General features: G+C 42.0%; 1 protein-coding gene across 3 annotated transcripts in view; it reads right to left on the reverse strand.

Annotated features, from left to right (window-relative positions):
* The window catches only part of RIC3 (RIC3 acetylcholine receptor chaperone), a 33,907-nt gene extending 9,730 nt beyond the window's left edge, over positions 1-24,177 (reverse strand). For 2 of the 3 annotated variants that reach the window (XM_037899762.2, XM_007057101.4), the window contains exons 1-4: positions 23,803-24,177; positions 7,961-8,175; positions 6,294-6,372; positions 3,116-3,209 (exon numbers count right to left, since the gene is read on the reverse strand). In XM_037899762.2, the coding sequence (XP_037755690.2) occupies positions 3,116-3,209; positions 6,294-6,372; positions 7,961-8,175; positions 23,803-23,938 (524 nt within the window). In that variant the 5' untranslated portion in view covers positions 23,939-24,177. The remainder of the gene's footprint in view (positions 1-3,115; positions 3,210-6,293; positions 6,373-7,960; positions 8,176-23,802) is intronic. The other variant, XM_037899763.2, reaches the window with a different exon arrangement.
* Between the last annotated feature and the right edge of the window lie 2,755 nt (positions 24,178-26,932).

A 26,932-nucleotide genomic window follows, 5' to 3' on the forward strand; every position in this document is an offset into this window, starting at 1 on the left:
AGTTGCATTGACTCGGCACTGTTGAGAGAAAATTAGATGGTTGTTGTCAATAAACAGACAAGCTCTCCAGCTCTCTGAGTCCTAAGTGTGAAACCTGGGTTCCGAAATGAGAGCCCAAATGTAAGCGTTAGGGAAACTCAAGACATCACTTAGCATACGGGTGTAGCAAATAGATATTTGGGCATCTTAGGGCCCACCTGAGTGGAGCCACTAGTTGTTAGAGTCAGACATCCAAGTCTGAAAAGCGAGCCCATTGGCGCAGATATGCTGAAGGACAACATACCATTTTTTACATTCTCTTTGCTAACTATAATTAAACAAAAGAAGAAACAAAACTACCTAAGACTAAAACAAATTTAAACTGAAAAACTATGTCAAATGAAAAGTAACTTGCAAATACAGTTTCTTATCCTGCACAGCTGCTCCCTGTGTCAGTCAGACCTGTTTCCTTCAGTGCAAAAGGAAGATTTTATTGTTTGCTATACTCATTCCCGCACAGCTACACTGCTTTAGGAAAGACAGATGGATTCTTTGCTGGTTTGTGCATCAACAGAATTTTTAACTAAGTTCCAACTGTAGGGCCACCAGTTCAATGTATGCAAATTATCCCCAGTTACACTTGTACAACCCCACTGAAACCAGTAGGTTTGAGGGATATAACATGAGGCCAGTGGGGTTGCACAGGTGTGACTGGGGGCAGCATTTGACCTATAAAAGCTTTCCTACTGGTTATGATGTGGTAGCCTGAAAGACCTTAACTTGACCTTCAGATCCCAGGCTGAGTTTGTAGGATGAAAATCTTCTTTAATTGTAACCTGAGCAAATTTGAAAATCACTTTTCAGAGTGAAACTTCACTTTAAGTTCTTGCACAATATACTGCATGTGGTGAGGCACAAGAGGGTGAGTAAATGAGTGTTTTACACCGTCCTTTCTGAGAATTAAAGACAGATTCAAGGATACTTGTGTAGTATTTTTGTGGATTAACATGTGCTGGTCATTTAGACACCAAGTAACAGTTATATGAATAAAACATCTCTTGAATAGAAATTTAGCAAAAAAAAATTATTTCAAGGTATACTGTACATTGAACAGAATGATGAAAACAGGAATATGGTATATGGCTTAGATATTTGGAGGAAATGCGTATGGAAAGATTTTGCACATATTGCAGCCTTGTCCCCATGTTAAAACATTCTAGTAAGAGCCTGGAAGAACAACAGAGATAGCCCTACACACCCAGAAATCTTTATTCTCCACCAGCAGAATCTCAGCAAAGGTCTGAGAAATCTAGACGAGTAGTTCCTGCAGGGAGTTTTTGCAGTGGCCAGGAGGTCTATGCTAAGAAATGGAAACCAGCAAATAAGCTGAATGTTAAGAAAACCCGGATCCTAACTGGATGCTATAATAAATAATAACAGCATGACTGAATTCACAAACTGGGAAAGGATTTGTTCAAGAGAAAAGACTGAGAATTTTGAGATTGTTTCAAAGCTTTATGATTCATGATGCCCTTAATCAGATGTGTCTATTGACAAGTCTATATTATGTACCAAATGTCATCGGTTTCTTGGTTTAGACTTTGTTATATTGCCATGTACCTGTACCTTTTTCTTCCCAGATCTTTCTTTACCTCCCTCTCTGTTAATACTTCTAAAAATATCCTTTTACTCCTTTAAAAGTCTTCTGTTTCTGTGAGTGAACAATCCCTGTACAGCCTGCACCGTCCATGATTTACTTTAATCTTTACCTTATTTTTATGCTCCCGACTTCTATTGTCCATTGTTATTTTGTTTGTAGTAAATTGTTTTCTGGGTGTTCCCCCTCTTTTCTTAGCTAACTCAAACATTCTGTCTTCTAGTTTACTGACCCTTTACTTAGCACAAACCTTCCATTTTCAGCCTGATAACCTAGTTACTTCCCGAATCCTGTCTTCCAAGAAATCAGGCCTCGCCCATGTTTAATTACTCACATCAAGCCAGACCTACAAGAAGTACTGCACTTTACTGATCAACCCAGAGATTTGTGCAGATGGGACCAAGGGGAAATCAAAATTTGAATCCAGAAACAAATTTTATAAATCAACCCTATTTTTGCAAAGGCCCAAACAAAAATTCCAGTTTAGGAGGTTTTCAAAATCTCAATCTGGTCTCCCACTGACTTCACTGGGTATTGGATCAAGCCCTTAAAAATAACATATAAACAATTAGAAACAACATTAGAGCAGTGCTAAGGTTTTTCATTCTGAATGTAAAGAGTATACATTTAAATTCAAAAGGAAATGGGAACAGATTAAAAATGGCCCATACCATTTATTTGTAATTTTGTAAAATTTGTAACAAAATCTCACTGTATTCAACTTTCATATTACAACCAAATACATATCACATTTCTTGGAGTGTTTTTTAATAATTCAGCTTTTTATGGAAGAATATGCAATCATTATTTCAAAATAATTTTAAACAGTGTGTATGTTAAAAAGTTTTACACCAAATATTAGTGAGCAAATTATCAGAGAAGAAACAAATGTAAAAACACTAATTTAGCAAATTTTCTTTTTTCATATTTACTAACCAAGTGGGTTTGCAAGTTAAACTGGTGGAAATTGCTTACTGAAGCAGATTAATATGCAGCCTTGCCCCTAAGGAAACATTTTACAGAGATTCAAAAAGGCCTCTATATAAAGTATAACTGCATATTGTTTTATAAAAAGATCCAGAACACTAGAAGCTAACAGAAAATGAAGTAGTCATCTTGGGTAATATTCAGAAAATTCACTATTTTTGCTTTGCTTTTGGGCCTCAGACATTTTCATGTTCAATATAGACACACCTGTCTTTACCTTCCAAATTACATAGTATGTACAATGGGGTGTGGGTGTTCCCCTGAAGGAAACTGACGTTGCAAAAAATAATGTAATATAGAACTTGAAAAGAAAAATGTGAAAAATAGAGCAAAATATTGTGTCAACATTATGAAGTAGAAACATAATTACTATTTTAACATATACAAGAGATTTACATTTTGACAAAAAGATTTTCTTCCAAGAGAAAGTTTAATTTATCTATTCTAAACAGAAAGGAGTTCTTCTTTAAATTCCTGTAATATAAAACATACCTGTCACAATTAGGTCCTACTCTATTGATTAATTTTTCCATCACCTCCTCAGTCTCTCTCAGCTTATCTTGTAGTTGCGTGAGCTCATAGTCAGCTGAAAAACAAACACAATCACTAGCAGCTCTGAAAACTTACTCCTCTGGTAGTATTACAGACTGGTTGTCTCAGCAAACACTGTATTAAGCCAAAACTGGTTCTGAGGGATCTAAGAAGAGCAGATGAAAGCTCAGTCTCCATAGAATTATTGGAAACATTCTCTCTCTTTCACTTCTCCAGGCGTAACAAAAGGAGTGCAGAGAGATTCCCAAAGGCACAGATGCACAGAAAGCACTTCTCAGAATGGCAAACAAGCAACCACTTGATATGCAGATTGAAATGATCTGACAGAAAAAAGCCACCCAATCTTATGTTCTAAAGGAAATTTAGTGATATGTTGCCCTATTGTAAAGTCAACAGTTCTTATGGAATTTATCTCTTAAATTCCTGTGAATAAAGATTCAAAGCCACTCAAGTTAATACATTTTCTGCTGTCAAATACTGTCTGGCTCTTCATGGTGTTCAAGGATATAGGGAGACAGCTCAAGGAGTTTGCACCTGTGCACATGAGGCAGCCACAATCTGGGTGGGGGATACAGCCATGGCTCCAGCCTCCTAGCTAGCACTAACCTGTCAAAGGTGTAGGCTGGACCACTTCTAAGGATGGTGGAGCTGCTAGTACAGCATACACTTCCCTAGTGCCCATAAGAGAATGGAGTGAGGGAGGGGAGGAAACATGCAGATGCCAGATACAGAAATTAATCATGCCTGTACGGCACAGCCCTGCATGGGAAGCAACTTGCTGACTCTGAACTTTCTCTTCTCCCCCCCCGCCCCCGCCCACAACCCCAGTGCACTAACAACTAGCTCTGTTGATTGGCACGTGTGCATGAGGAAGATAAATGCACCATAAGCTCTCAGGCAGCAAGAAGGGAGCAGTCTATCCATTTATTATATGTATTATGGTAACACCTAGAGGCCCCAACCAAGATTGGGTCCCCTGTACCATATATTGCACAAACATGTAATGAGAAACTGTCCCTTCTTCAAAGAGTTTAAAGTCAGGACCCGAATTCTGCCAAGACCCTGATTCTGCAAAGCATCTGTTTAATTTTATGCACTGAGAGTTCTCAAGCTTTTGCATGATTGAGGCCTAAATAGACAAGTAGACACAGGATGGGAAGGTGAACCAAGGCAGAGAGAGGTAAAGTGAGATCCCAAGGTCATGGAGCAGGTTAATGGTAGAGCAAGGATTCAGGTCTCTTGAATCCCAGTCCAATGATCTATCCACTATGCTGCCTCCCCTCTGACTGTGATAGATTCTTTAATAGGGTGGCCAGGTGCCTGGTTTTCGACCAGAAAATGTGGATGAAAAGGGGACCAGACAACCAAAAGTCTGGTTACTGAGGGCGGGGGAGATGCCGGGTCATCACCTGCACCAGCCCCTACTCAGCTGGGGTCGCCTCCTACCTGTGTTGCGTGGCTGCAGCTCCCAGCCCCGGCTCCGCAGGCAAGTCCCTCCCAACCCGGGGGGGGGGGGGGGGGGGCAGGGCCTCAGGGGAAGAGGTGGGGCCGGAATAAAGATGGTAGAAAACACAGTCAACAGATATTATTTATTCTATCACTAATTTCTGTGATTCTATAAAACATCATGATGTACATTTATGTCAACAATATTACCTGAACCCTGTGGTAACATTATCTTTTTAATACCCTATAAAGCATTTGTGTTTTCTATGAGACTCTAGCCAACTCAGTAAAATACATTTAAATGTTATTACAAATACCTGCTAATCTGAGTTTTAAAGTTAATGTATTAAATTATCCAACAAATGTGTATATTTAGAAATAGGCAGATTTGTTATTTCATTGGTATTGTGACCATCCAACTTGGAGGAAAAGAAACAAACGGCTGGGGCAGCTGGGGGAGAAGGAGGGAAAGCTGGCCGCTTCCTTTACCTACAGGTATAAAACCTTTCAGCAATTTAAACAGTGTGACAATGGGAAGAGAATGTAACAGACAGCCTGGTAACTCCCCAGAACATACACATTAAAAAAAGGCATTTAGCTGTGAGAACTTTGCTTCTCAGCTGTTGTATTATCCTAGATAGAAAGCTCTTTTTGGAGCTAGGTCCATTTTTTCTTTTTTTAATATTTGGCCTTTCAGCACTTTGATCTGGTCTAAAACTCAATGAAGTCAGTGGAAACTCTCTTTGCTTTCAGTGATCTTTGGATCAGGCCCATACTCAGTAGTTAATGTTTGTTTAATGCTTTGAAGGTGTAAAGTGCTAGAAAATACCAGCGCTAACTATTATTATTACTAAACAGGCAAGGAAAAATATTTTATTTACTGGAACTCTAAATCATGAAGCTTACTTCTTTATATGTTTGATTGACAGGTTTCATAAGTGATCATTTTAGGGACTTGGCAAATTCCTTCCATGCTTAAGGAGAGACAGAAACTCCCCTTTCCATTGTTAGCCCCCCAATCATGCAATTTGCTGAGTCTGTGTGGTGGGCCCCAATTGACTTTACTTTGCCCACATGTAATGACTTGCAGGATTAGGGCGTTATGTTGCATAGTGCCACTTCAGACCCACTTCAGGTGGACTGAGGATTTTGTACTTTGCAATGTGTATTTCACCTTTTTTCCCTTTGTAGACGGAGTGTACTTATACTACTAATGAGCACTGGTAAAAAAAAAATGTTTTTAAAGCACCATGATATTAAGTGAAAACCCGCACTAAATTGTTTATTCAAGAAAAACAAAGAAAAGAGAACAGACACTCTTGTACTATGTTGTGTTGCTCCCACTCTTTGCACATTTCATCTTTTATTGTAAACATGTCAATCCTTTAAAGGGTTTGATTTTAAACATTCACTTAGAAAGTGATGGAGCAGTAATTTGCTTTCAACATCTCCTCTATCCCACAGCGACATAGAAGATAATGCTTGCTTCTGTGTTTTCCTATTTGGCATTGGAGGTTCCAGAACAAATTCTGCGAAACAAATGGTTAAAAACTACTATCTAACATCAACTTTACATAGAACAGAAGATTTACAATGTATCCTGACGACAAAGACACTGTCCAATTGTATGGTTACGTAGGTAATTTCTAACCACCTGGGAAATAATACTTACTGATTTTCCTATTCATGTTTCCAGGTATAGGAGAAGGAGATTTCCGCTCCACTGTAGTGGTTTTTCCTTTGGAAGAGAGCTGTAAGTGGAAAAAAATTACTATTGTAGGAATTTACAGCAACAGCAGTGCAAAAGCCCCAAAGGCATCACACCGAGAAAAGGAGAGAAAGCTAAAATTATGCTAGAAACTAACCACAGAAAATACCACCAGAGGAAAAAAATAGACAGTGATCATGAAAGAAACTATGGAAACCTAGCTAACCAGAAACTGCTATGATGTATTTATAACGAATGATTTTTTTAACCAAAAATAAGGATTAACTGAAAAATATCACATTTACATTTAAAAAATGTGTACATTATTCTAAAGGGCCCAATCCTATAATCCGTCTGTACACAGAGACCCACTACTAAAAGGGGTTTTGTTTGGGCAAAGACTGGCCCTTAAAAATACTGGGGGGAAATTAATTCCAACCTATTTGCCTCTCTTTCTTTGGCAAAAGTTCTCTGGCATTTATGTATGTTTCTGGCTTTGCACTAACACTGTGACAGCAACACAGATGTCATCAGAATCTACCAAAAAGTGATACGCCCTTTAGTCACTCCCTTTCATCAGTATAAAGCTTGGATGCTGCTATCCAGTATGCCCAGTCAGTATGCCTCTTTCCTGGCCTGCAGGAGCACTTCTGCCCTTCTTATCCTGGGACTCTCCTGAGCAGAGACTACCAATTGTTCCGAGTCACTGGTCAGTGCCTGGTTCACCCCTTGTTCTACAGGGAGAAGCAATCTGCCCAAGCCCCTTACGCAGCAGAGATCAGTTTCTCCCCTGTGCAGGCTGACACATTGGGTGACTAGAATCAAGGCAATGTCCATTTCAGCTCACCTGCTCCCTGGCAATCTGGGCAGGAAAGGGTATAACAGTCCTGCAGAGGCTGCTCTTCGTCCCCCTTGCTGTAATCTGTGATGCAGGTAGCCCCTACAGGGCACACTTTACACCCCCAGCCGGAAGATGTAGCATAAGCCTCCATTTTCCATGAGAGCAAATATTAGGCATTTCTGAGTAACAAGTATCCATAAAAAGTTCAAGCTATCTGAGAAGTGTTTAATCTGTGATTTTTTTAAAAACTTATCTTTGGGCCAGATCCTCAGCTAGGAGAACTCTAGTGAAGTTAATGAAGCTCCAATGATTTACACCAGCTAATGATGTTTTCCTTAAATAATTAAAATAGAGTTAACTATTTCTCTCAGACTTTGTGGAGAAAAAAGAATTGTAATCTAACCTAAAAATAGTGGGACCTAAATGATAGGAAGACCTTTGCTGCAACCTAAGGGTACATCTACACTGTAATAGCTAGGGCCGCATTGTCGAGTCCCCCTGCTATATTTAGCAAGCTAGCGTGGGTACATCTACACAAGCTGGCTATTACACCCACAGCTGTAATGCAGGTACATCCTTAAATACCATGTTTGCTATTGTGAAAGCTATCATATATGCCCATTTGTCACTGTCCCACAAATTGCCGACTCACTAATTTGTGTCCTTTTCTGAGCTGGGTGGAATGAAAAATATGTTTGTCTAAATGATTTTTTAAAACAAGCCCAAAGTTAGACTTTTTAGGAGATTTCACAGGTGCATCAGCGGCTTAAAAATAAATATTTATTCTTACCTTAAACAGAATGTACAGTATGTATAACAGGATTCCAAATCCATAAATGGGTATGATCTGCCCCACCAGACCTCTCCCACTGCCACCTCCTCCTCCACCACCCTTGGCCTTGGCAACTGCCTCTGCCAGGTGAGACCTTGGAAAATGGGCACCAGAAGACCGGCCATCGGGGGACATCTGGTGACGCATCATTGGTGGAAAACGACTTGTCTTCCCTGAAAAACAAGTTGAAGATTTTTCTTCCATTAATTTTATTTTTCTGTTTGGAAGTGAAATAGTAGTTTGCAGATTTGGCTTCACTTCTGTGTTCTTGTTTTAAAGCACCACATTTGCATTGATGAAAGGGTAGTGTGCTGAAGATAAAATGGTGGACAATCTTTCCAATAATTCACTGTGTGCAGTATCGCCAAACATGTAATCATAATTTCTGTCCTCATGTTACAGATGGGGAAATAGAGGTGTGGATGTACAATAAAGACTGAGATAAATAGATTGATAACTTGCCCAAGACCTTCGAGCAAGTCAAGGATTAGAACTAAGAAACTCTTACTCTTGGTTCTGTGCACTATAGGTCACTAAATATACATCTCTTTCCTGGGACAGGCCTAATTCTGTAGTAGAATCTGTTAGCACAGACACAGTGCCCATGTACTTAAAGGAACTCTGCAGGAATCCACGCTAGCAGATCCTGTTGCAGGATTGTGATGTTATTCAGCACAGTAAACTGTACTTGATTCTTTACAGCTCATGTAATAAATTAGTATTTATGATCTTATTTTAATTACTAACTTTTAATTCAAGAAAGGTGTTGGTTACACAAAGTATTTACTTACAAAAATATTAATGGAGAGATTGATAGATACAAAGAGCAAGACAATGTAAGAGGGAAGTATTTTTGCAGGGGGTGGGTGTGGAATGAAGGGTATTTCACGGAATAAATTAACATTGCCACTGAATTAAGGGATGCTTGCCCCAGCATTCCACTGGGCTACACAGCACCTGGGGCCCTGAGTATAGGTTATGCATTACAGTGAGTAAAACGATTGCTTTAGAGGAAGTTATAGAAATAATTTTTTTAAACAAATTAAGCCCTTATTTTAAAAGTTGCTGACTGAGTAGCAGCTTTTCTTTTTCTTAGAGTGCTGACGCGGGGGGTGGGGAGGTGCGTGTCACTAACCAAAGAATTCTCAATCTAACACAGCTCGAACAGCTCTTTCAGAGTTACTATAGTCCATTTTATTGAATTATTAAAAGTGTACCTTGTAAGACATAATATCTTATTTACAAGATTCTTGTAGATACAGCAGGAAGGTCTTGTAAAAACAGGTTGCTATGGAAACAATTACGATGCCATACACAAAGCACTATCACTTCAGGTGGGGAGTAAGCAGCAGGAGTGGGAAAACTCTTAGGAAACAGATCTCATATTCACTAAAATGCCCTTTATAAAGGAGATCAGTTGCAGGGTAGAGGGGACAGAAATATGTGACAGAACTGTTTTAAACTGATTATTTTTCTACGTTTTCTACATGAAGCATCAACCACCCTTTAAAAACTTAAATTTACATAAAGAAATAAACTTAGAGCTAAAGGGACACGATCAACTTGAAATCTAGTTATTTACAAAAAAGGAGTTGAAGCAGTTTCTGATATTACAACTGCCCCTGAGTTTCACTGCCAATTTTTGTAATTGCCAATATTTTCTTATGTCTTACTTTGTGAGGGAAAAAAACCCACACAAACAACAGAGGAAACTGACTACACAGGGGAAAGTGAAATGATGGAGTTCAAAGTGCTGTCAAATCCACAGTAAATAAAGGGAAATAGCGAAAGATTTTTTTCCACCAACCTCTTTCAGCTCTAGTAAACTCTGGTGCCAAACGTAGGAAAAACTGACAGAAGTGCAGTGATTTTCAAGGTCACCACATCTCTTTAAAAGCTGAAATTTCATTCAGCTCCCACCTACCTCAATGATTTAATCAAACAGCAAAAAGCACTAACAGCAACATGACTATAACGATGCATAATCTTTCTATGCAATAATATACAATCATTTTCACTATGTAAAGTCTTATTGAAATCAGTGCACAAGTATTCCATGTGTTGCAAAAGGAAGTCATAGAGCTTTGACCAAAAGTAATGAAAACTAGTTTTAAAAAGCAATTTTCACAAATATGTAATATAAAACATTATTTCATATTTGGTATTAGTTGCTTATAAAAGACTGTGTTTCCATATTAAGCACTTGGTGGCATGACAGAGGGACAAATACAAACACATAAGTATGCAGTTGCCCATCTCAATGGGGAAAACAGATTTAAAATATCTTGATTTAAAAAAAAAATAAATGTGCATAGAGCCAATATTTCAGCCCAATGCCACTTGAAACAGTTCCCTAAAAAACCAGCTGATTGTGAAAATTACAACAACCCCCCTAAATGGGTGCTAGTATCAGTTTTCAGTGCTGTGTGTATGTGTGTCATGTGAATTTAGTGCTTGTAAAAGATGCCTGGTTGACATTCCTAGAAAATGAAATCCTCTATCCACAGAACAGCTACAACGTACGCTCTTCCAGTGTGAACTTCCTCACCCAGCTCTGCCATTGGATGTAGTTCAGTTTCCATACTCAGTCACTCCTTGACCTCTCTGTGGAAGCTATCAACAAGGTTACTAATTGATACCATTGTACTAGGTTTTATGATATGGATAGTAATCCATGGACAACTGGACTGAGACCACCAGATTTCGCAGAGGCTGCTGAGCATCCATCAGACAGTAAAAACTTAAATTCACTACTGTCCTGGGCTGGCTGCAAATTGACAATTGGCGAAGGGTTCCAGATTTCATTATCTGAAATGGGTCCTTCTGATTACACTATTCACATATTACTATTCACTATTTACATGTGACTTTAATTTCTCCTTTATGCCACCCAAGAGGGTGAATGTTTATTATTATTTGTGTTGCCCCAACAGTTTGCTAGATGATTTACAAAAAATAACATCATACAAAAGATTGCTGCCCTGAGAGCTTGCAAATCCAAATAGATGGTGTGTGAATGAAGGGGCGGTAAAGATGAATATAAAGCAGCTCCGTGGATTGATAAGCATACATCTTTTTAGTGCCACAACTTTGTTTGGATTAATTTTTATCTTCTTTTACTCGTTCAATACTACCCCTTATTTTGTACACTTTGTCAGGGTTCCTTTCTAAACTATCGTCTTCAAGCTTTCTTCAGATGGAAGTTCTTTATATCTCTAATATTTTTTGTTGTCTGTCATTGAACCCCTCACTATTTTTGCAACACCTGTTCTGAGAAAGGTGATCATTAGCCTGTGTAATGGTGTATCACTGGTTTATATAATGGTATTGTAACATTGTCAGTATTTCCCATGCTATTCCTTATGCACTCAAACATTGTTTTCTACACTATGGCTACAGACTAGCAGGGTTTCTTTTTTTTTCCTGAGCTATCCACATTGATGCTCTCTTTCTTGAGTGGTTACACTTATTTTAGAACCCAGCACCACGCATGAGTAGTTGAGCCCTCAGGGCCAACCAAGTTCAGAAGTGATGCACTAAGTGGTGTTAGTTAGACTACCTAGTGTAACACCTAGCCCTGGTCTACACTAGGAGTTGAGGTGAAATTTAGCAGTGTTAAATCGATTTAACCCTGCACCCGTCCACATGACGAAGCCCTTTTTTTTGCCTTAAAGGGCTCTTAAAATCGAATTCCTTACTCCACCCCTGCCGGATTGAATTTGGGGTACTGTGGATGCAATTAGACGGTACTGGCCTCCGGGAACTATCCCAGAGTGCTCGATTGTGACCGCTCCGGACAGCACTCTCAACTCAGCTGCACTGGCCAGGCAGACAGGAAAAAGCCCACGAACTTTTGAATGTTCAATTTCCTGTTTGGCCAGCATGGCAAGCTGCAGGTGAGTGCAGAGCTCATCAGCAGAGGTGATCATGATGGAGTCCCAGAATCGCAAAAGAGCTCCAGCATGGACCAAACGGGAGGTACGGGATCTGATCGCTGTATGGGGAGAGGAATCCATGCTATCAGAACTCCGTTCCAGTTTTTGAAATGCCAAAACATTTGTCAAAATCTCCCAGGGCATGAAGGACAGAGGCCATAACAGGGACCCGAAGCAGTGCTGTGTGAAACTTAAGGAGCTGAGGCAAGCCTACCAGAAAACCAGAGAGGCGAACGGCCGCTCCGGGTCAGAGCCCAAAACATGCCGCTTCTGTGAGGAGCTGCATGCCATTTTAGGGGGTTCAGCCACCACTACCCCAGCTGTGTTGTTTGACTCCTTCAATGGAGATGGAGTCAACACGGAAGCAGGTTTTGGGGACGAGGAAGATGATGATGATGAGGTTGTAGATAGCTCACAGCAAGCAAGTGGAGAAACCGGTCTCCCCGACAGCCAGGAACTGTTTCTCACCCTGGACCTGGAGACAGTACCCCCCCAAACCCACCCAAGGCTGCCTCCCGGACCCACCAGCTGGAGAAGGGACCTCTGGTGAGTGTACCTTTTAAAATACTATACATGGTTTAAAAGCAAGTATGTTTAATGATTAATTTGCCCTGGCATTCACAGCTCTCCTGGATGTACTCCCAAAACCTTTGCAAAAGGTTTTGGGGAGGGCAGCCTTATTCCATCCACCATGGTAGGACACTTTACCACACCAGGCCAGTAGCACGTACTTGGGAATCATTGTAGAACAAAGCATTGCAGTGTGTGTTTGCTGGCATTCAAACAACATCCGTTCTTTATCTCTCTGTGTTATCCTCAGGAGAGTGATATCATTCATGGTCACCTGGTTGAAATCGGGTACTTTTCTTAAGGGAACATTCAGAGGTGCCCGTTCCTGCTGGGCTGTTTGCCTGTGGCTGAACAGAAATGTTCCCCGCTGTTAGCCACGGGGAGGGGGGAGGTGCTAGCCACACGCTGGGGAGAAGCAAATTGCGACCTTGGAACGAAAGCACATGTGCTGTGTATGTAATGTTAACAGCAAGGTTTACTGTGAAAGAGTGTACCCATTGTTCTACAAAATGTGTCTTTTTAAATACCACTGTCCCTTTTTTTTTCTCCACCAGCTGCATGTGTTTCAAGGATCACAGGATCTTCTCCTTCCCAGAGACTAGCGAAGATTAGAAGGCGAAAAAAACCAACTCGCGATGAAATGTTTTCTGAGCTCATGCTGTCCTCCCACACTGACAGAGCACAGACGAATGCATGGAGACAGACAATGTCAGAGTGCAGGAAATCACAAAATGACCAAGAGGAGAGATGGAGAGTAAGTGGCGGGCTGAAGAGAGGGCTGAAGCTGAAAGGTGGCGGCAGCGTGATGAGAGGAGGCAGGATTCAATGCTGAGGCTGCTGGAGGATCAAACTAATACGCTCCAGCGTATGGTGGAGCTGCAGGAAAGGCAGCTGGAGCACAGACCGCCGCTACAGCCCCGTGTAACCAACCGTCCTCCTCCCCAAGTTCCATAGTCTCCTCACCCAGATGCCCAAGAACGCGGTGGGGGGAGCCTCTGGCCACCCAGCCACTCCACCCCAGAAGATTGCCCAAAAAACAGAAGGCTGGCATTCAATAAGTTTTAAAGTTTTAAACTTTTAAAGTGCTGTGTGGCCTCGTCCTTCCCTCCTCCACCACCCCTCCCCGTGCTTCTCTCCTCCACCACCCCTCCTGGGCTACCTTGGTAGGTAGTTATCCCCCTATTTGTGTGATGAATTAATAAAGAATGCATGAATGTAAAGCAACAATGACTTTATTGCCTCTGCAAGCGGTGATCGAAGGGAGGAGAGGAGGGTGGTTAGCTTACAGGGAAGTAGAGTGAACCAAGGGGTGGGGAGTTTCATCAAGGAGAAACAAACAGAACTTTCACACCGTAGCCTGGCCAGTCATGAAACTGGTTTTCAAAGCTTCTCTGATGCGCACCACGCTCTCCTGTGCTCTTCTAACCACCCTGGTGTCTGGCTGCGCGTAACCAGCGGCCAGACGATTTGCCTCAACCTCCCACCCCGCCATAAATGTCTCCCCCTTACTCTCACAGATATTGTGGCGCGCACAGCAAGCAGTAATAACAGTGGGAATATTGGTTTCGCTGAGGTCTAACCGAATCAGTAAACTGCGCCAGCGCGCTTTTAAACATCCAAATGCACATTCTACCACCATTCTGCACTTGCTCAGCCTGTAGTTGAACAGCTCCTGACTACTGTCCAGGCTACCTGTGTATGGCTTCATGAGCCATGGCATTAAGGGGTAGGCTGGGTCCCCCAGGATAACTATAGGCATTTCAACATCCCCAACGGTTATTTTCTGGTCTGGGAAGAAAGTCCCTTCTTGCACCTTTTGAAACACACCAGAGTTCCTGAAGATGCGAGCGTCATGTACCTTTCCCGGCCAACCCACGATGATGTTGGTAAAACGTCCCTTGTGATCCATTGCAGCACTACTGAAAAGTACCCCTTGCGGTTTATGTACTCGCCGGCTTGGTGCTCCGGTGCCAAGATAGGGATATGGGTTCTATCTATCGCCCCACCACAATTAGGGAATCCCATTGCAGCAAAGCCATCCACTATGACCTGCACATTTCCCAGGGTCACTACCCTTGATATCAGCAGATCTTTGATTGCGTTGGCTTCTTGCATCACAGCAGCCCCCACAGTAGATTTGCCCACTCCAAATTGATTCCCAACTGACCAGTAGCTGTCTGGCGTTGCAAGCTTCCACAGGGCTATTGCCACTCGCTTCTCAACTGTGACGGCTGCTCTCATCTTGGTATTCTTGCACTTCAGGGCAGGGGAAAGCAAGTCACAAAGTTCCATGAAAGTGCCCTTACACATGCGAAAGTTTTGCAGCCACTGGGAATCGTCCCAGACCTGCAACACTATGCGGTCCCACCAGTCTGTGCTTGTTTCCTGAGCCCAGAATCAGCGTTCCACGGCATGAACCTGCCCCATTAGCACCATGATGCCCGCATTGCCAGGGCCCGTGCTTTGAGAGAAGTCTGTGTCCATGTCTTCATCACTCTCGTCACCCTGCTGCCATCGCCTACTCGCCCGGTTTCGCTTTGCCAGGTTCTGGTGCTGCATTTACTGCTGGATAATGCGCGTGGTGTTTAATGTGCTCCTAATTGCCAAAGTGATCTGAGCGGGCTCCTTGCTTGCCGTGGTATGGCGTCTGCACAGAAAAAAGGCGCGGAACGATTGGACAGAGGGAGGGGCGACTGACGACATGGCTTACAGGGTTGGCTTACAGGGAATTAAAATCAACAAAGGGGGTGGCTTTACATCAAGGAGAAACAAAAACAACTGTCACACAGAATGGCCCCCTCAAAGATTGAACTCAAAACCCTGGGTTTAGCAGGCCAATGCTCAACCCACTAAGCAATTCCTCCCTCTGGTATTTCAGACAGGACTTCATGGAGGGAGGGGGGAAGCAAATGAATACAAAACAAATCTGGTCTATTTCTTGTTTTGAGCCACTCCATCTATCTTTTACATCTTTGGCTGGCTGCAGATGGTGCAGAAGAACTGCAAGCCATCCTCATCTCCTGCCTGCTCACCATAAGATGGGATAATATGACTGCCTGCAGGACCAAAGAGAATGACCTGGTCGAGTCACTCCTAATTTAGTCCCTGCACCCATATCTGCCCAGGCGCTCCTGACCGACCTTACCGAGGTGGCCAGGAGCACCTCGGACACGATGAGGACGGTTTTCAGGCCTATTGTACCGTCTGCTGCCACAAGGCAATGGGTTGCTGCTGCTGTGTAGCAATGCAGTACCACATCTGCCAGCACCCAGGAGACATACAGTGACAGTGAGCTGAGCAGGCTCCATGCTTGCCGTGGTATGGCGTCTGCAGAGGTAACTCAGGAAAAAAGGCGCGAAACGATTGTCTGCCGTTGCTTTCACAGAGGGAGGGAGGGAGGGAGGGCCTGACGACGTGTACCCAGAACCACCCACAACAATGTTTTTTGCCCCATCAGGCATTGGGATCTCAACCCAGAATTCCAATGGGCAGCGGAGACTGCGGGAACTGTGGGATAGCAACCCACAGTGCAACACTCCGGAAGTCGACGCTAGCCTCGGTACTGTGGAAGCACTCCACCAAGTTAATGCACTTAATGCACTTAGAGCATTTTGTGTGGGGACACACACAATCAACTATATAAAAACGATTTCTAAAAAACCGACTTCTATAAATTCGACCTAATTTCGTAGTGTAGACATACCCCGAGACAGACTCACTTAGTTCCACTAGATGTACTTCCACCTGTTTTGTGCTGAGAGTCTGTATCCCCACATCACTATGTGGTAGGATTAAATCCCCTATTCCAAAAAAGGTTCATATCTTTCCAGATTAGCACCCAGCCAAGAGGATGCCAGAATTGTCCTTAATAGCTATTCTTACTTTGCAGGTACCAGGGAATAAAGGACTTCTGCCCTCCAGGACCAAAACATTCCTAGAATAGTGTGACTTACACTCCATATTCTTTATGGAAATATGCTTATGATATGGATATGGTATAACATATTTTATGCAAGATAGGTCATGTAAGGTATCATTGGAAAGGCTGTAATTTACTGAATGTGATTATCCAATTTGTATGCCTGTATCATTTCTGTATCTAAAGTTAGGAATATGGACTATGTAACAATTACAACTGAGTGTGTATTTGGGATACACTCACCAGACAACAGGCCATCAGTCTTGATGGGCCATTAGGAAGAAACAATAAGACTTTGAAGATACTAATCTCTCTCCTTCCTGAGAGGCCTCCTGGAACATAGTTGTGACACTACTAGAGCTGGTGGTCCTGTCACCTGGTTCTAAAAACCATCTTGGACTTCTAGTAATTTTCCACTAAAAGGAAAGGGCGGTCAAGACTGGGAAACAAAAGATTCCTACCTTATGCAAATCTTATTTAAGGCTGGGAAATAAGGCAAATAAGACTCTTCTCCATTGCCTTCCTGCCCAAGAAGAAAGACTGCTAGAAGTACCTGAAGAGACAAAGGAACTGAGCGGTGGGAAAGTCCAGACTAAGACAGGCTTCTAGTCTGTAAAGAGAAATAACTGGAACTCTGAGCTACAGAAACTCTGCAACTTGCCTAAAACAACATTTAGGGTGAGAAATTACTTCTTGAAACCAGTCTCTTTAAGATCTTAAGCTTAGTATGCATGTTTTGTTTTATTGGCTTGGTAGTCTGCTTTGTTCTGTTTGCTATCCCTTATAATCACTTAAAATCTGCCTTTTATAGTTAATAAACTTGTTTTGATTAGTATTAAAGCCAGTTTGTGCAATTTCTAACTGGGGGGGATAAGAAGTTGTGCATATCTTCCTCCACCTTGAGGGAGGGGGCGAATTTATGAGCTTACATTGTATAGCTTTCTCTACAGCGCAAGACAATATTATTAGGGTGTACTTTTCAGAGGGGTGCTGTACTTGAGTGTTGGGTGATTTCCTAGCTGAGCCTTCTCAGAGAGAGGTGTTTGCAGATTCTGTGTGGTTCTGCAGCTGGTGCGTTCCTACCTGTGTGTGCGTGTGCTGCCAGAGGCCAGAGAGTCTAATTCAGCAAAACAGGGAGATGGAGCCCAGGCTAGTGAAGCAGGCAGGCTCAGTGAAATCCCAGTGCATCAGGTGGCATCCCAGAAAGGGGGAGTGGGCTCCAACCCATCACAAACAGTCTATTACAATTTATTTTTATCCAGAAGTTATTAAACTGTCTTCCTTCTCTTTCAACTTGAGTTCATTAAATATTCTGCCTCAGTAAGATGATGTGACACCTCCCTCTTCCCTCCTGCCCCTAACCAAAATACAAATCCTGATAGAGCCCAGATCCACATTCCTGTTCTGTCCCTTTTGCTATCTGAGTAACACTGCATGATCTAGTCCCCAGTACTGGTAGCAAGTACTTCTTCTATAGGTCCCTTTAATGCTTTGGGAAGGGGAAAGTACTATCTCATGGCAGGCTTTATGCAGCCTTTTCTTAAGCTTAAAAATATCATGTCATGGCCCTTTTAAATGGTTTTCTAACTCATTCCTGACTAAGACTATTACAATCCTGCAGAGATGGATACCAGATGTAGAAGCCTCATATACCATTCCTTGAATGTCTTTGCAGTTTAGTTAACCTAAATCAGAATTTTGTAATACATCACATCACCATTCATATTAGCTAAAATTAGATAGTAAGGGCAAGCTCCCATTAGCCCTGTTAACTTTAGTGGGTCTACAGATTCAAATACGAGAAGTGTTAAACTGACATTTGCACTGTATTCATGTGTGTTAAGAGGTTGAGTTTTCTCTAGAGTGAAGGTGAAATCCTATTTAGAAATTGGACAGCATGTCATAATCACAGAGTTTATTCATCCTGCAACTGATTAAAAGAAGTTTTAAACAATCTATTCTGATTTAAATATGATTAAGGAAAAGGATACAATAATCCACTTCAAACTCCAAGTGATAATATTCAGAGACCAGTAACGGCTACTTCAGTAAGGATACTGCATGTGGTGCAGCTAGCGAGAATCTTTTATTGAGTGTTACTGCACCCAGCTTGACTATTTATCAATATCTACACATTTTATTTTCATTAAGATTAAACTGTTTAAATCATAAAACTGGATTTAAGGTGTAATACAGGATTCGGCCGTAGCTGGCTAGCTGCAAAGTGCTGACTTTTGATATCAATGGGACATACAGGAAGCATATATAACCCACCGTCATGTTTAATTTGTAATCCACCTATACAGACCTCTATAGTACTTATATGGCTTCATTGCTGTAATATCTGAGTGTCCACAATCTTTAACTTATTTATCCTCAAACGCCTGTGAGGGAGGAAAGTACTATTATCCTCCTTTTACAAATCAGGAACTGACACATAGAGGCTAAGTGACTTGCCCACGATGACAGAGGAAGTCTGTGGCAGAGCACAGAAATGAACCTAGGCTAATGTCCTAACCACTCCACAAACTGAACAATCAAACACTAGTTAAATGGACACATGATGCAGCACCTGGGGTAAGAAGCCTAGGAGTCAGAAGACATAGGGTCTGGTCACAGCTCTGCGACTGGCTTACTGTGTGGCACTAGTCAGGTCATTTCACGTCTGTGTTTCAGTTTTCTAATATAAACTTTGCTACTTTTGTAAAGTGCTTTGAGTTCTAAGGATGGAAAGCATTATATAAGTACTAGTTGTTAACTAAATGAGATTTTTATGTCTAACTTTTAACTATTACATTCTGAAACAAAATAAAATAAAAACTCTTCTATATTAATCAAAATACACAAGGTAAAGTTTGTTTTTATATAACTTTCCAGCTATCTGAAAAGTGGCTTCACGATGAACTTCAAGTCCCATGTAAAGCACAGAAGAGCTAGAACAAACCATGAAGGAAGCACCTACTCCCTCAGACATTCTGCTACTACCCTAAATTGCAAGAATAGTGATAAAAAGAAAAGGAGTAGTTGTGGAACCTTAGAAATTAATAAATTTATTTTGTCAAATAAATGTGTTAGTCTCTAAGGTGCCACAAGTCCTCCTTTTCTTTTTGTGGATACAGACTAATATGGCTACAACTCTGAAACCTGTCATTAAGAATAGCAGTGAGATACAAAAACATCCTTGACTTTAGGAATGCAAATTCTATTATCGTGAGAAATCTACCTTCAAATTATACTTATGACTCTTTATAATTAAGGGTTGCATCAGCTTATGCTTTTCATTATAGGGAGTAAAGAACGAACGGTTTTTCTGACAATCATTGATATTAGGAATTAAAAAAAAAATCTGATTACTCAGTACATCTCCCTCCCATTTCCTACAATATATTTTCTCATGTTTTGTCCAGTCCAGTTTTATATGTTATAAGCCAGGGTGCTTCTGTCACTTGCTTTTGAGAGACCATTCTACAAACTAATGCACCCCACTAAAAACTAATGCAATTTTTCCTGATATTTAATCTAAAGTTTTCCTCCAGCCACCAAATCATTTTTATTGCTTTTCTCTAAACAATCTCTAGTTTGCCCATATCTTCCTACTGGGAACTGAATACATTATTCCAGGCACAGTCAAACCAAACAAAGATCATACCTCTACCTATAGGAGGCCCAAATTATGTTAACCTTTTTCAAGCCACATTACATTACAAGCAGATGTTTAAATCACTGATCATTAACAGACCTCTGTCTATTTTCTAGGTTTTCAACTCCCACTAGATCTGTGTTTTGGTTATTTTTCTTCACGTGTTAGTTTACATTTTCCCCCAATATGACTTGTTTTATTTTCTTGACACAACTTATGTCACTTGAGCTACTGCTAATTATTAAGGCAATGGTGAAGACAACTATATATGCTTTTGGTATAGGCAATGGTGTAATTTCTCCTCAGGATGTATTGGACACAGTATATATTTCTTATATAAACCCAGTTTAGAACTGCTTTTCAGAGAAGGGTTCTTGTTGTGTTCTTAAAAGTTTAAAGTTGGAAAAAAACATTAAGATATTTTAGGAATATACATCTTATGAAATTATGTCACCAAATGATTATGCACACATTTTATAAGATTAAACAAAAATTAAACACTGCAAGGAGAGGGAGCAGGGAGGAGAGAAGGTGTAAAGGACAAGATAGTTACCCTAAACAGAAAAGTTCTCACTACCTGGAGCCTCCCTGACCGAAGGAAATTCAAATGCTAATTGTGTCAAGATCCAGTTGCTCAAAACTTATGTAAAGTAGAATCTGTTGTAAGATCAAAATACTGGTGAATGATTTTGATTTTATGATTCAGAATTTTTAATAAAGAACTAATTGCAAATTAACTGCAAATCCATTGTCCAGGACTAGTTTTTGCAATGCAGATACAAAGTGGTTTTGTGGTTTGTTTAAAAAAAAACAAAACCAAAAAAAAAAAAATAGTGAATAAAATACACAGCATGCACTGCTGAGGACTATATTTTAAAGTACTTCTTTTAGGTGTCTGTATAGGCTTTATTCCTCTAACCAATAACGTATTTCAAACTCTTAAAAATATTTGAAGATTTTACATAATGTAAACAGGCATTGCCGATTTAAGTAGATACAAGAGTTTTGCAAAATAAAATTGAAGTAGCCTTTTGCATGACGGCATAGTGGACATTAATGTAGGAGTTAAGCAGCATAGGTGATGTATCTTTGTAGTGTGGTTTACTGCTTTCTTAAATGAAAAAAATACGCCTGAACGCTGCTTTACTGAGACAGTAGTTGACATAGTCACTAAGTTATAGACTTGTATGATAAATCTCTTTTAGACAATGTCTGATTCTAACAAATAGCAGAAAACTATAAGCATGTTTTATTCAAACTAAAGTTGAGGCATTTGCGTTAGGTTTAAAAATGACATTGTCTAATTGAATTTCTAGGGCATTTAAACAGTAACTACAATATCAGTTAGTTCAAGAGGACAACTAGCGATAAGAAAATGAATCACAGCTATTTAATCGCAAAAAGAAAAGGAGTACTTGTGGCACCTTAAAGACTAACCAATTTATTTGAGCATGAGCTTTCGTGAGCTACAGCTCACTATCCGATGAAGTGAGCTGTAGCTCACGAAAGCTCATGCTCAAATAAATTGGTTAGTCTCTAAGGTGCCACAAGTCCTCTTTTTCTTTTTGTGAATACAGACTAACACGGCTGTTACTCTGAAACCAGCTATTTAATCGAGATTTACTTATTTTTTTATGGAAAAATAAAGTTTAGTCTGTGTAACAACTGTAATGAAACCACCGACAAACTGAAAAGTAGACTATAAACTTAAACTGAAGTTGTACAGCTGACAGAGGTTACATCCTCATCAGAGTAAGGCATCTGTGATCAGTCCCAGAGGCTGCTGAGCACTGTCCCTGATCCACCAACACACAAACTCAAGCTTAACTTTAAGCATGAGAGTGGCCCTACTGAAGTCAAGGGCTTAGTGTTCTGATGGATTGGGGACAGAGAGCTCAGCACTTTGCTAGCTCAAGTCCTTAGCAAAAAAAACTAATACCAGACATAAGCATTTTCTTTCTGCCTTCCATGTTGAAAGTGAGATGACAAAACTACATACAAAAAAAGCTTGTAAAGCTGTACTGAAGTCATTTGCAAATGTGAACATTTGCAACAAGTTTGGATTTGTGTACCTCTACTAGATACCTCAGGGTGCAAGATGGTGTCGTCTAGCAAGTTTGCCTTTATAAGAACATCTTTCAGTTGCTTACAAAGGTTATCCCAGGAAGAGTAGAATTAGTAAGATTATTTAACTATATGATCATATCAATGTCACAGAACTAGAAGAAAACGGAATTGATCAAAGGTGGTGTACAACGAAGTCACCTTATTAAATCCCCATTCCTGCAATTAGATCTACTAGCGTGGATCCCTGCCCCCATGCAGAGCCCCACTGATGAAGACAGGACTCTGCACAAGGGGTCTTTCTAGTGGATTATGATTGCAGAGTAAGGGGCAAACAGGTAAATGTAGCTCAATTAGTGCAATATTTAAAAAAATAATTTTATTGTACATAAATATAATCCTAACTATATGTCATGTAAAATGGTTGTTATAAAAACCTGATAGATTGGTAACAAAATCAGAAATAATATTGGAGTAGGAAACTAAACAATGTAGGTGATTTAAACAAATTTTTATTTCATGACACTTCAAAAGCAAAATGTAAAAACGTAAGAAAATGACTTTCAAATAAATGACAACACAACGAATGAAGGATATTGTAATTTGCTCTCCCTTTACATAACTCAGACAAAATTTACTACACACATTAAGAAATAAAACTCAAATGAAACTTGAGAGTTTTGATTAAAAGGTTTTTGGGAAAGAAGAAATGTAAATCATGTCAGAGATGGGAACACTGAGCTACTACTCCGCCTTTGAAATTCCACGGTATACAAAAGATCTCTGAAATGAAAACAAGAACAGGTGAGATGGAAAAACAGTTGGGTGAATTATATAATACTTTTCATTCCAAAAGCCACCAACGCATTTTATACAAGCATTGCACAAACACCATGATAGAAATGAAAGCTGTAACCTTGCAGGAGCAGAGCTGCAGCCAAACAGACACTATACAATACTAGGGGGGAATTTTTGGCCAGACAAACATATTCTTACAAAACAGTGCAATGAAATGATCGTTTCAACTTGCAAATCTGCAGATCCCATAGTACTTTACACCCACAAGTGAGAAATGCAAAGTATTAATATGACTTTATGCCTACCTACAGTAGTATTTTAAACTTGGTACCTAAGCTTCTATTGCTACGAGTTAATGCTAAATGTAACTCATTATGAGACTCTTGGAATTATAAACATCATCCATAAACACACAAAGCGCCTTGTGACCGACTTTTTGCCATGTTTTGTGCAGCACCTAGCACAACAGGGCCTTGGTCCAAGACTAGGGCTCCTGAGCGGTAGGTAACACAAATAATAAAACGCTGCCAGTTGTGGCTAGTCCGAGACCAGGCTAGTCCCAGGCTAGGTGGGTTTCCCTACGGTCGGATGAAAGTGGGGGGCGGAGGGGCAGAAGCTGCCCGGTGGGATCAGACACAGCAAGCAGCAGACACCTCCCCCGTCCCCTCTGCACACAGGGGCCCAGAGCTAGAGCGGGCCACGCACCCACCCACCCCCTGCACCCGAGAGCGGCACACAGCGAGGGGCCTCCGCGAGGAAGGGGGTGCATAAGACGGGGGGGGGGGGGCGGGAGACCAGCCCCAGGCGTGGGGGTGGCAGCTCAGCAGCCGAAGCCCCTGAGGGCGCGGGGCCAGGCACCGGGGAGGCCTCTTACCCTCGGGCGGGGTAGGCGGCGCGCTGCCGGGCTCCTGCGTCCCGCCCCGGGACAGGAAGGTCCGAGGCAGGAGCAGCGAGACGCACAGCACCAGGCACGAGACCATCGCCACCTTCCGGACGGTCGGATACGACATGGCCGCCCCCAACGGCCGCACGCGCCAGAGACAGACGAGCCAACCACCCCCGCAACCGATCGGAACCCACGGAGCGCCACGGGAACCGGCAACCGGCCCCAAGAGTAACAGCCGGGCTGCGGCCCGTGACGTATTTCCGGCGCGTGCTGCCTGGGCCCCGGGGGAAGGTGCAGGCTCAGACTCCGCCTTCCTCACAATTGGCTGATTATCAAGCGTGTCCGAGCGGCGGGAGCATGCGCACTAGCGACTGCTGGGCTGGTGCCGCCCGCTGCCCTGAGTGGCTCGGGTCAGCCTCTGCTGCTCCCCGCCCCCGAGCCGCGTCGAGGGGGGGAGGGGCGGAGCCACGCATCTCCACCGCGCCCCTGCGCCGACGGCGCGAGCCGGAGCCCGCCGAGCGGGGAGTCAGGGCGCTCAACTCGTCCGAGGCGGAGTTTCCAGTTTCTTCGGTAGGGTCTTCTCCCCTCAGTGAGCATCTTCAGCGCGACAGCCTCACCCTGGAGACCGGGCCCCCGTGTGCTCCCCGCTGCTGGGCTTCCCGTGTGTACGCACCGCCTCACCGCCGCTTACACGCTGGTGGGCTGGGGCCGTAGATAAGGGGGGACATGGAGGGTGGGTGAGTCCCTGGAATAAAATTCGTCACCTTGCTGCGAATTCCCCTTCTGGGCCAACTGCAAGGGGAACCTTGTGGAGTTTTCCTTTTCCTACAGGCTTTACCCCAGGAATGAGCGATCCAGCTCACTCCGTGTAACTGACATGTAAGGTTAATGCATTATCATAGGCCAATAAGCATCCTTTGTATGCTGAATAGCCTATCTCGCTATGTCATTTTTTTTCACTGTACACTTTTCCTCACTCCCACCCAGAGGTTTGGTTCTGTGTCCTATGCTAAGAAAGGCAACAAGATGGTGTATATGCAAGGCTAATGGAGTGCATACAGGTCTTAGCAACACATTAAGAACAAAAACAAAATGCAAATGAGAAATGGTGTTTTTTGACAGCTAATAACTTGGCCTAACCTAAATTATTCTTTATCAGGATAGCAAATGTCATCTCCCTGCCCTAGGACTATCCCCTTCCTAAATTTCAAAGAGCTGCTGCAGATACTGGAAGTATTAGACTTAAAAAAAAAATAATGGAAGATGATAGGCAGTCTAACTATGGGGTCACCGCTGCACCCGCTATAATATATGTAAGGGAGCACATGATGGTGGTGTCTGGCATGAAGATTTTATTGGCAGTTGTGGTTTACAACTTGTTAGTAACCTCACCTTCCCAGTGAAGGGGAGAGTAGTGCACACCGTAAAGGACAGTGAGAGAGTTTAAAAACCATTAAAGTACTTTTTTGTATCCTTCCACTTGTAATACCAAGTTTCCTTAATATCATGAATCCAAATGTACAGACTTCAAGGAGAGGGATATCCATGTTCCAAACGCCAGTGTCATTGTACCTCTGCCAATACACCTACAGCCCAAAGAGATGTGAGAAGTTACCTTACAAACAGATTTCCTGTCAATTAAGTGGGTTAAGAGATTTATTGAAAACAGAGGAAGGGATAGTAAAACAGAAGTGGTTTGCATATCACGTTTAGATTCACACATTTCATAAGCTGGAAATGCCCAAGGTACAGCAAAAGAATCATTTCTTAAATATATATACTTCTGACCATTTGCTCCTCAACCTAATGCAGCCTTATCTTGGCTGTCCCAGAGACCTGTTTATCAAGTTCCTTAATCCAGGACAGCTCCCTGGTGATTGAGTTTCTCATCAGGTTGAGAGAATAAACATTTCCATAATTAGTGGCTGAAATCAGGGGTGCCATTCAGAAAAAATGCAAGGAAATACAATGACCAGTCCCTTCATTCTGATAACATCACCTATCTTCCTGGCTCCTAATTAAGTATTTCAAAGATCACGTCACAGTTCTTTACTTTAGCCATGTTCACTAGTCAAAGCAGGTGGGATTCTAAGGTAAGTATCCATTGTCCTTGCCAAGAGGTATTACATCATGCCTTCTGTCTAGCTGTATCCAGATAAATTTGTTAGTCTCTAAGTTGCCACAAGTACTCCTTTTTGCAGATACAGACTAACATGGCTGCTACTCTGAAACCAGTCTGTATAGTGGTCTCTCCAAGTGGCAAGAATAGATTTTTCTTGCTATAAATCCCTCAGACTCCACTTACTGTGAAACAGTGTTGACAAACCCCAGACCCTCTGTCAGTATGATACAATAATATAGTGTTCAGGTCCAATATTTTGTGAGCAAGGCTAGCAAGTACTCTATCCCATTGGAAAGAAAAAAATCTCACTTTTTCAACAGGCAGTATAAAACTCCTGTTTCTAGTCCTCTGATGTGTTGCAGGGGATCAGTACTTAAATCTGGATCTCAGCAAGTTAGAGGGAGAATTATGCATGTCCCTTGCCCACCTGCTCCCCATCTGCTGATCCCCATCTCTAAGTCTGGGGGAAGAACAATGCAACAGAGGTGGCACTCTTTCCTTTAACATCCCCAAGCTAGGATGTAACCAGGTTCCCCCCTGGTGATTCTGGACCCAACTCACGCAGCTGCAGATCACCACTAGTATATGTCTGTCCCAGCAAGGTCCAGTAGAGTGGTGCTTTGGCTGGAGCATTTCAGGAACAAAAATAAGCACAACTCAAACCCAGGATCATCCCACAAACCTTCAGTGAGGCCCCACCCCTCTATTCAAGGTTTGTCTCCCAGTCTTTGCTTCTGCCAATTCCCATCCTAAAATCTGGTCATCCCTTCCCGGAGAGCCAATCCAGCTGGCAAGCAAGCACGCACCATCTCAGGAATACAACCAAACTTCTCTCCCACCAAGAGAACTAGAGCTCTGTTCTCCTTCCTGATCAGCCCTAAATTAGGGTAGGCCTTCTTCTCTTATCCTCCTAGTCCACACCTCGCACTGGGTGCAGGTGTAGTGGGGTATGGCCAGCTGGGTTCACAGGCATTCCCTAACTCTTTCATTACCAAT

This window comes from Chelonia mydas, chromosome 6 (assembly GCF_015237465.2).
Source record: "Chelonia mydas isolate rCheMyd1 chromosome 6, rCheMyd1.pri.v2, whole genome shotgun sequence".
NCBI lineage: Eukaryota > Metazoa > Chordata > Testudines > Cheloniidae > Chelonia > Chelonia mydas.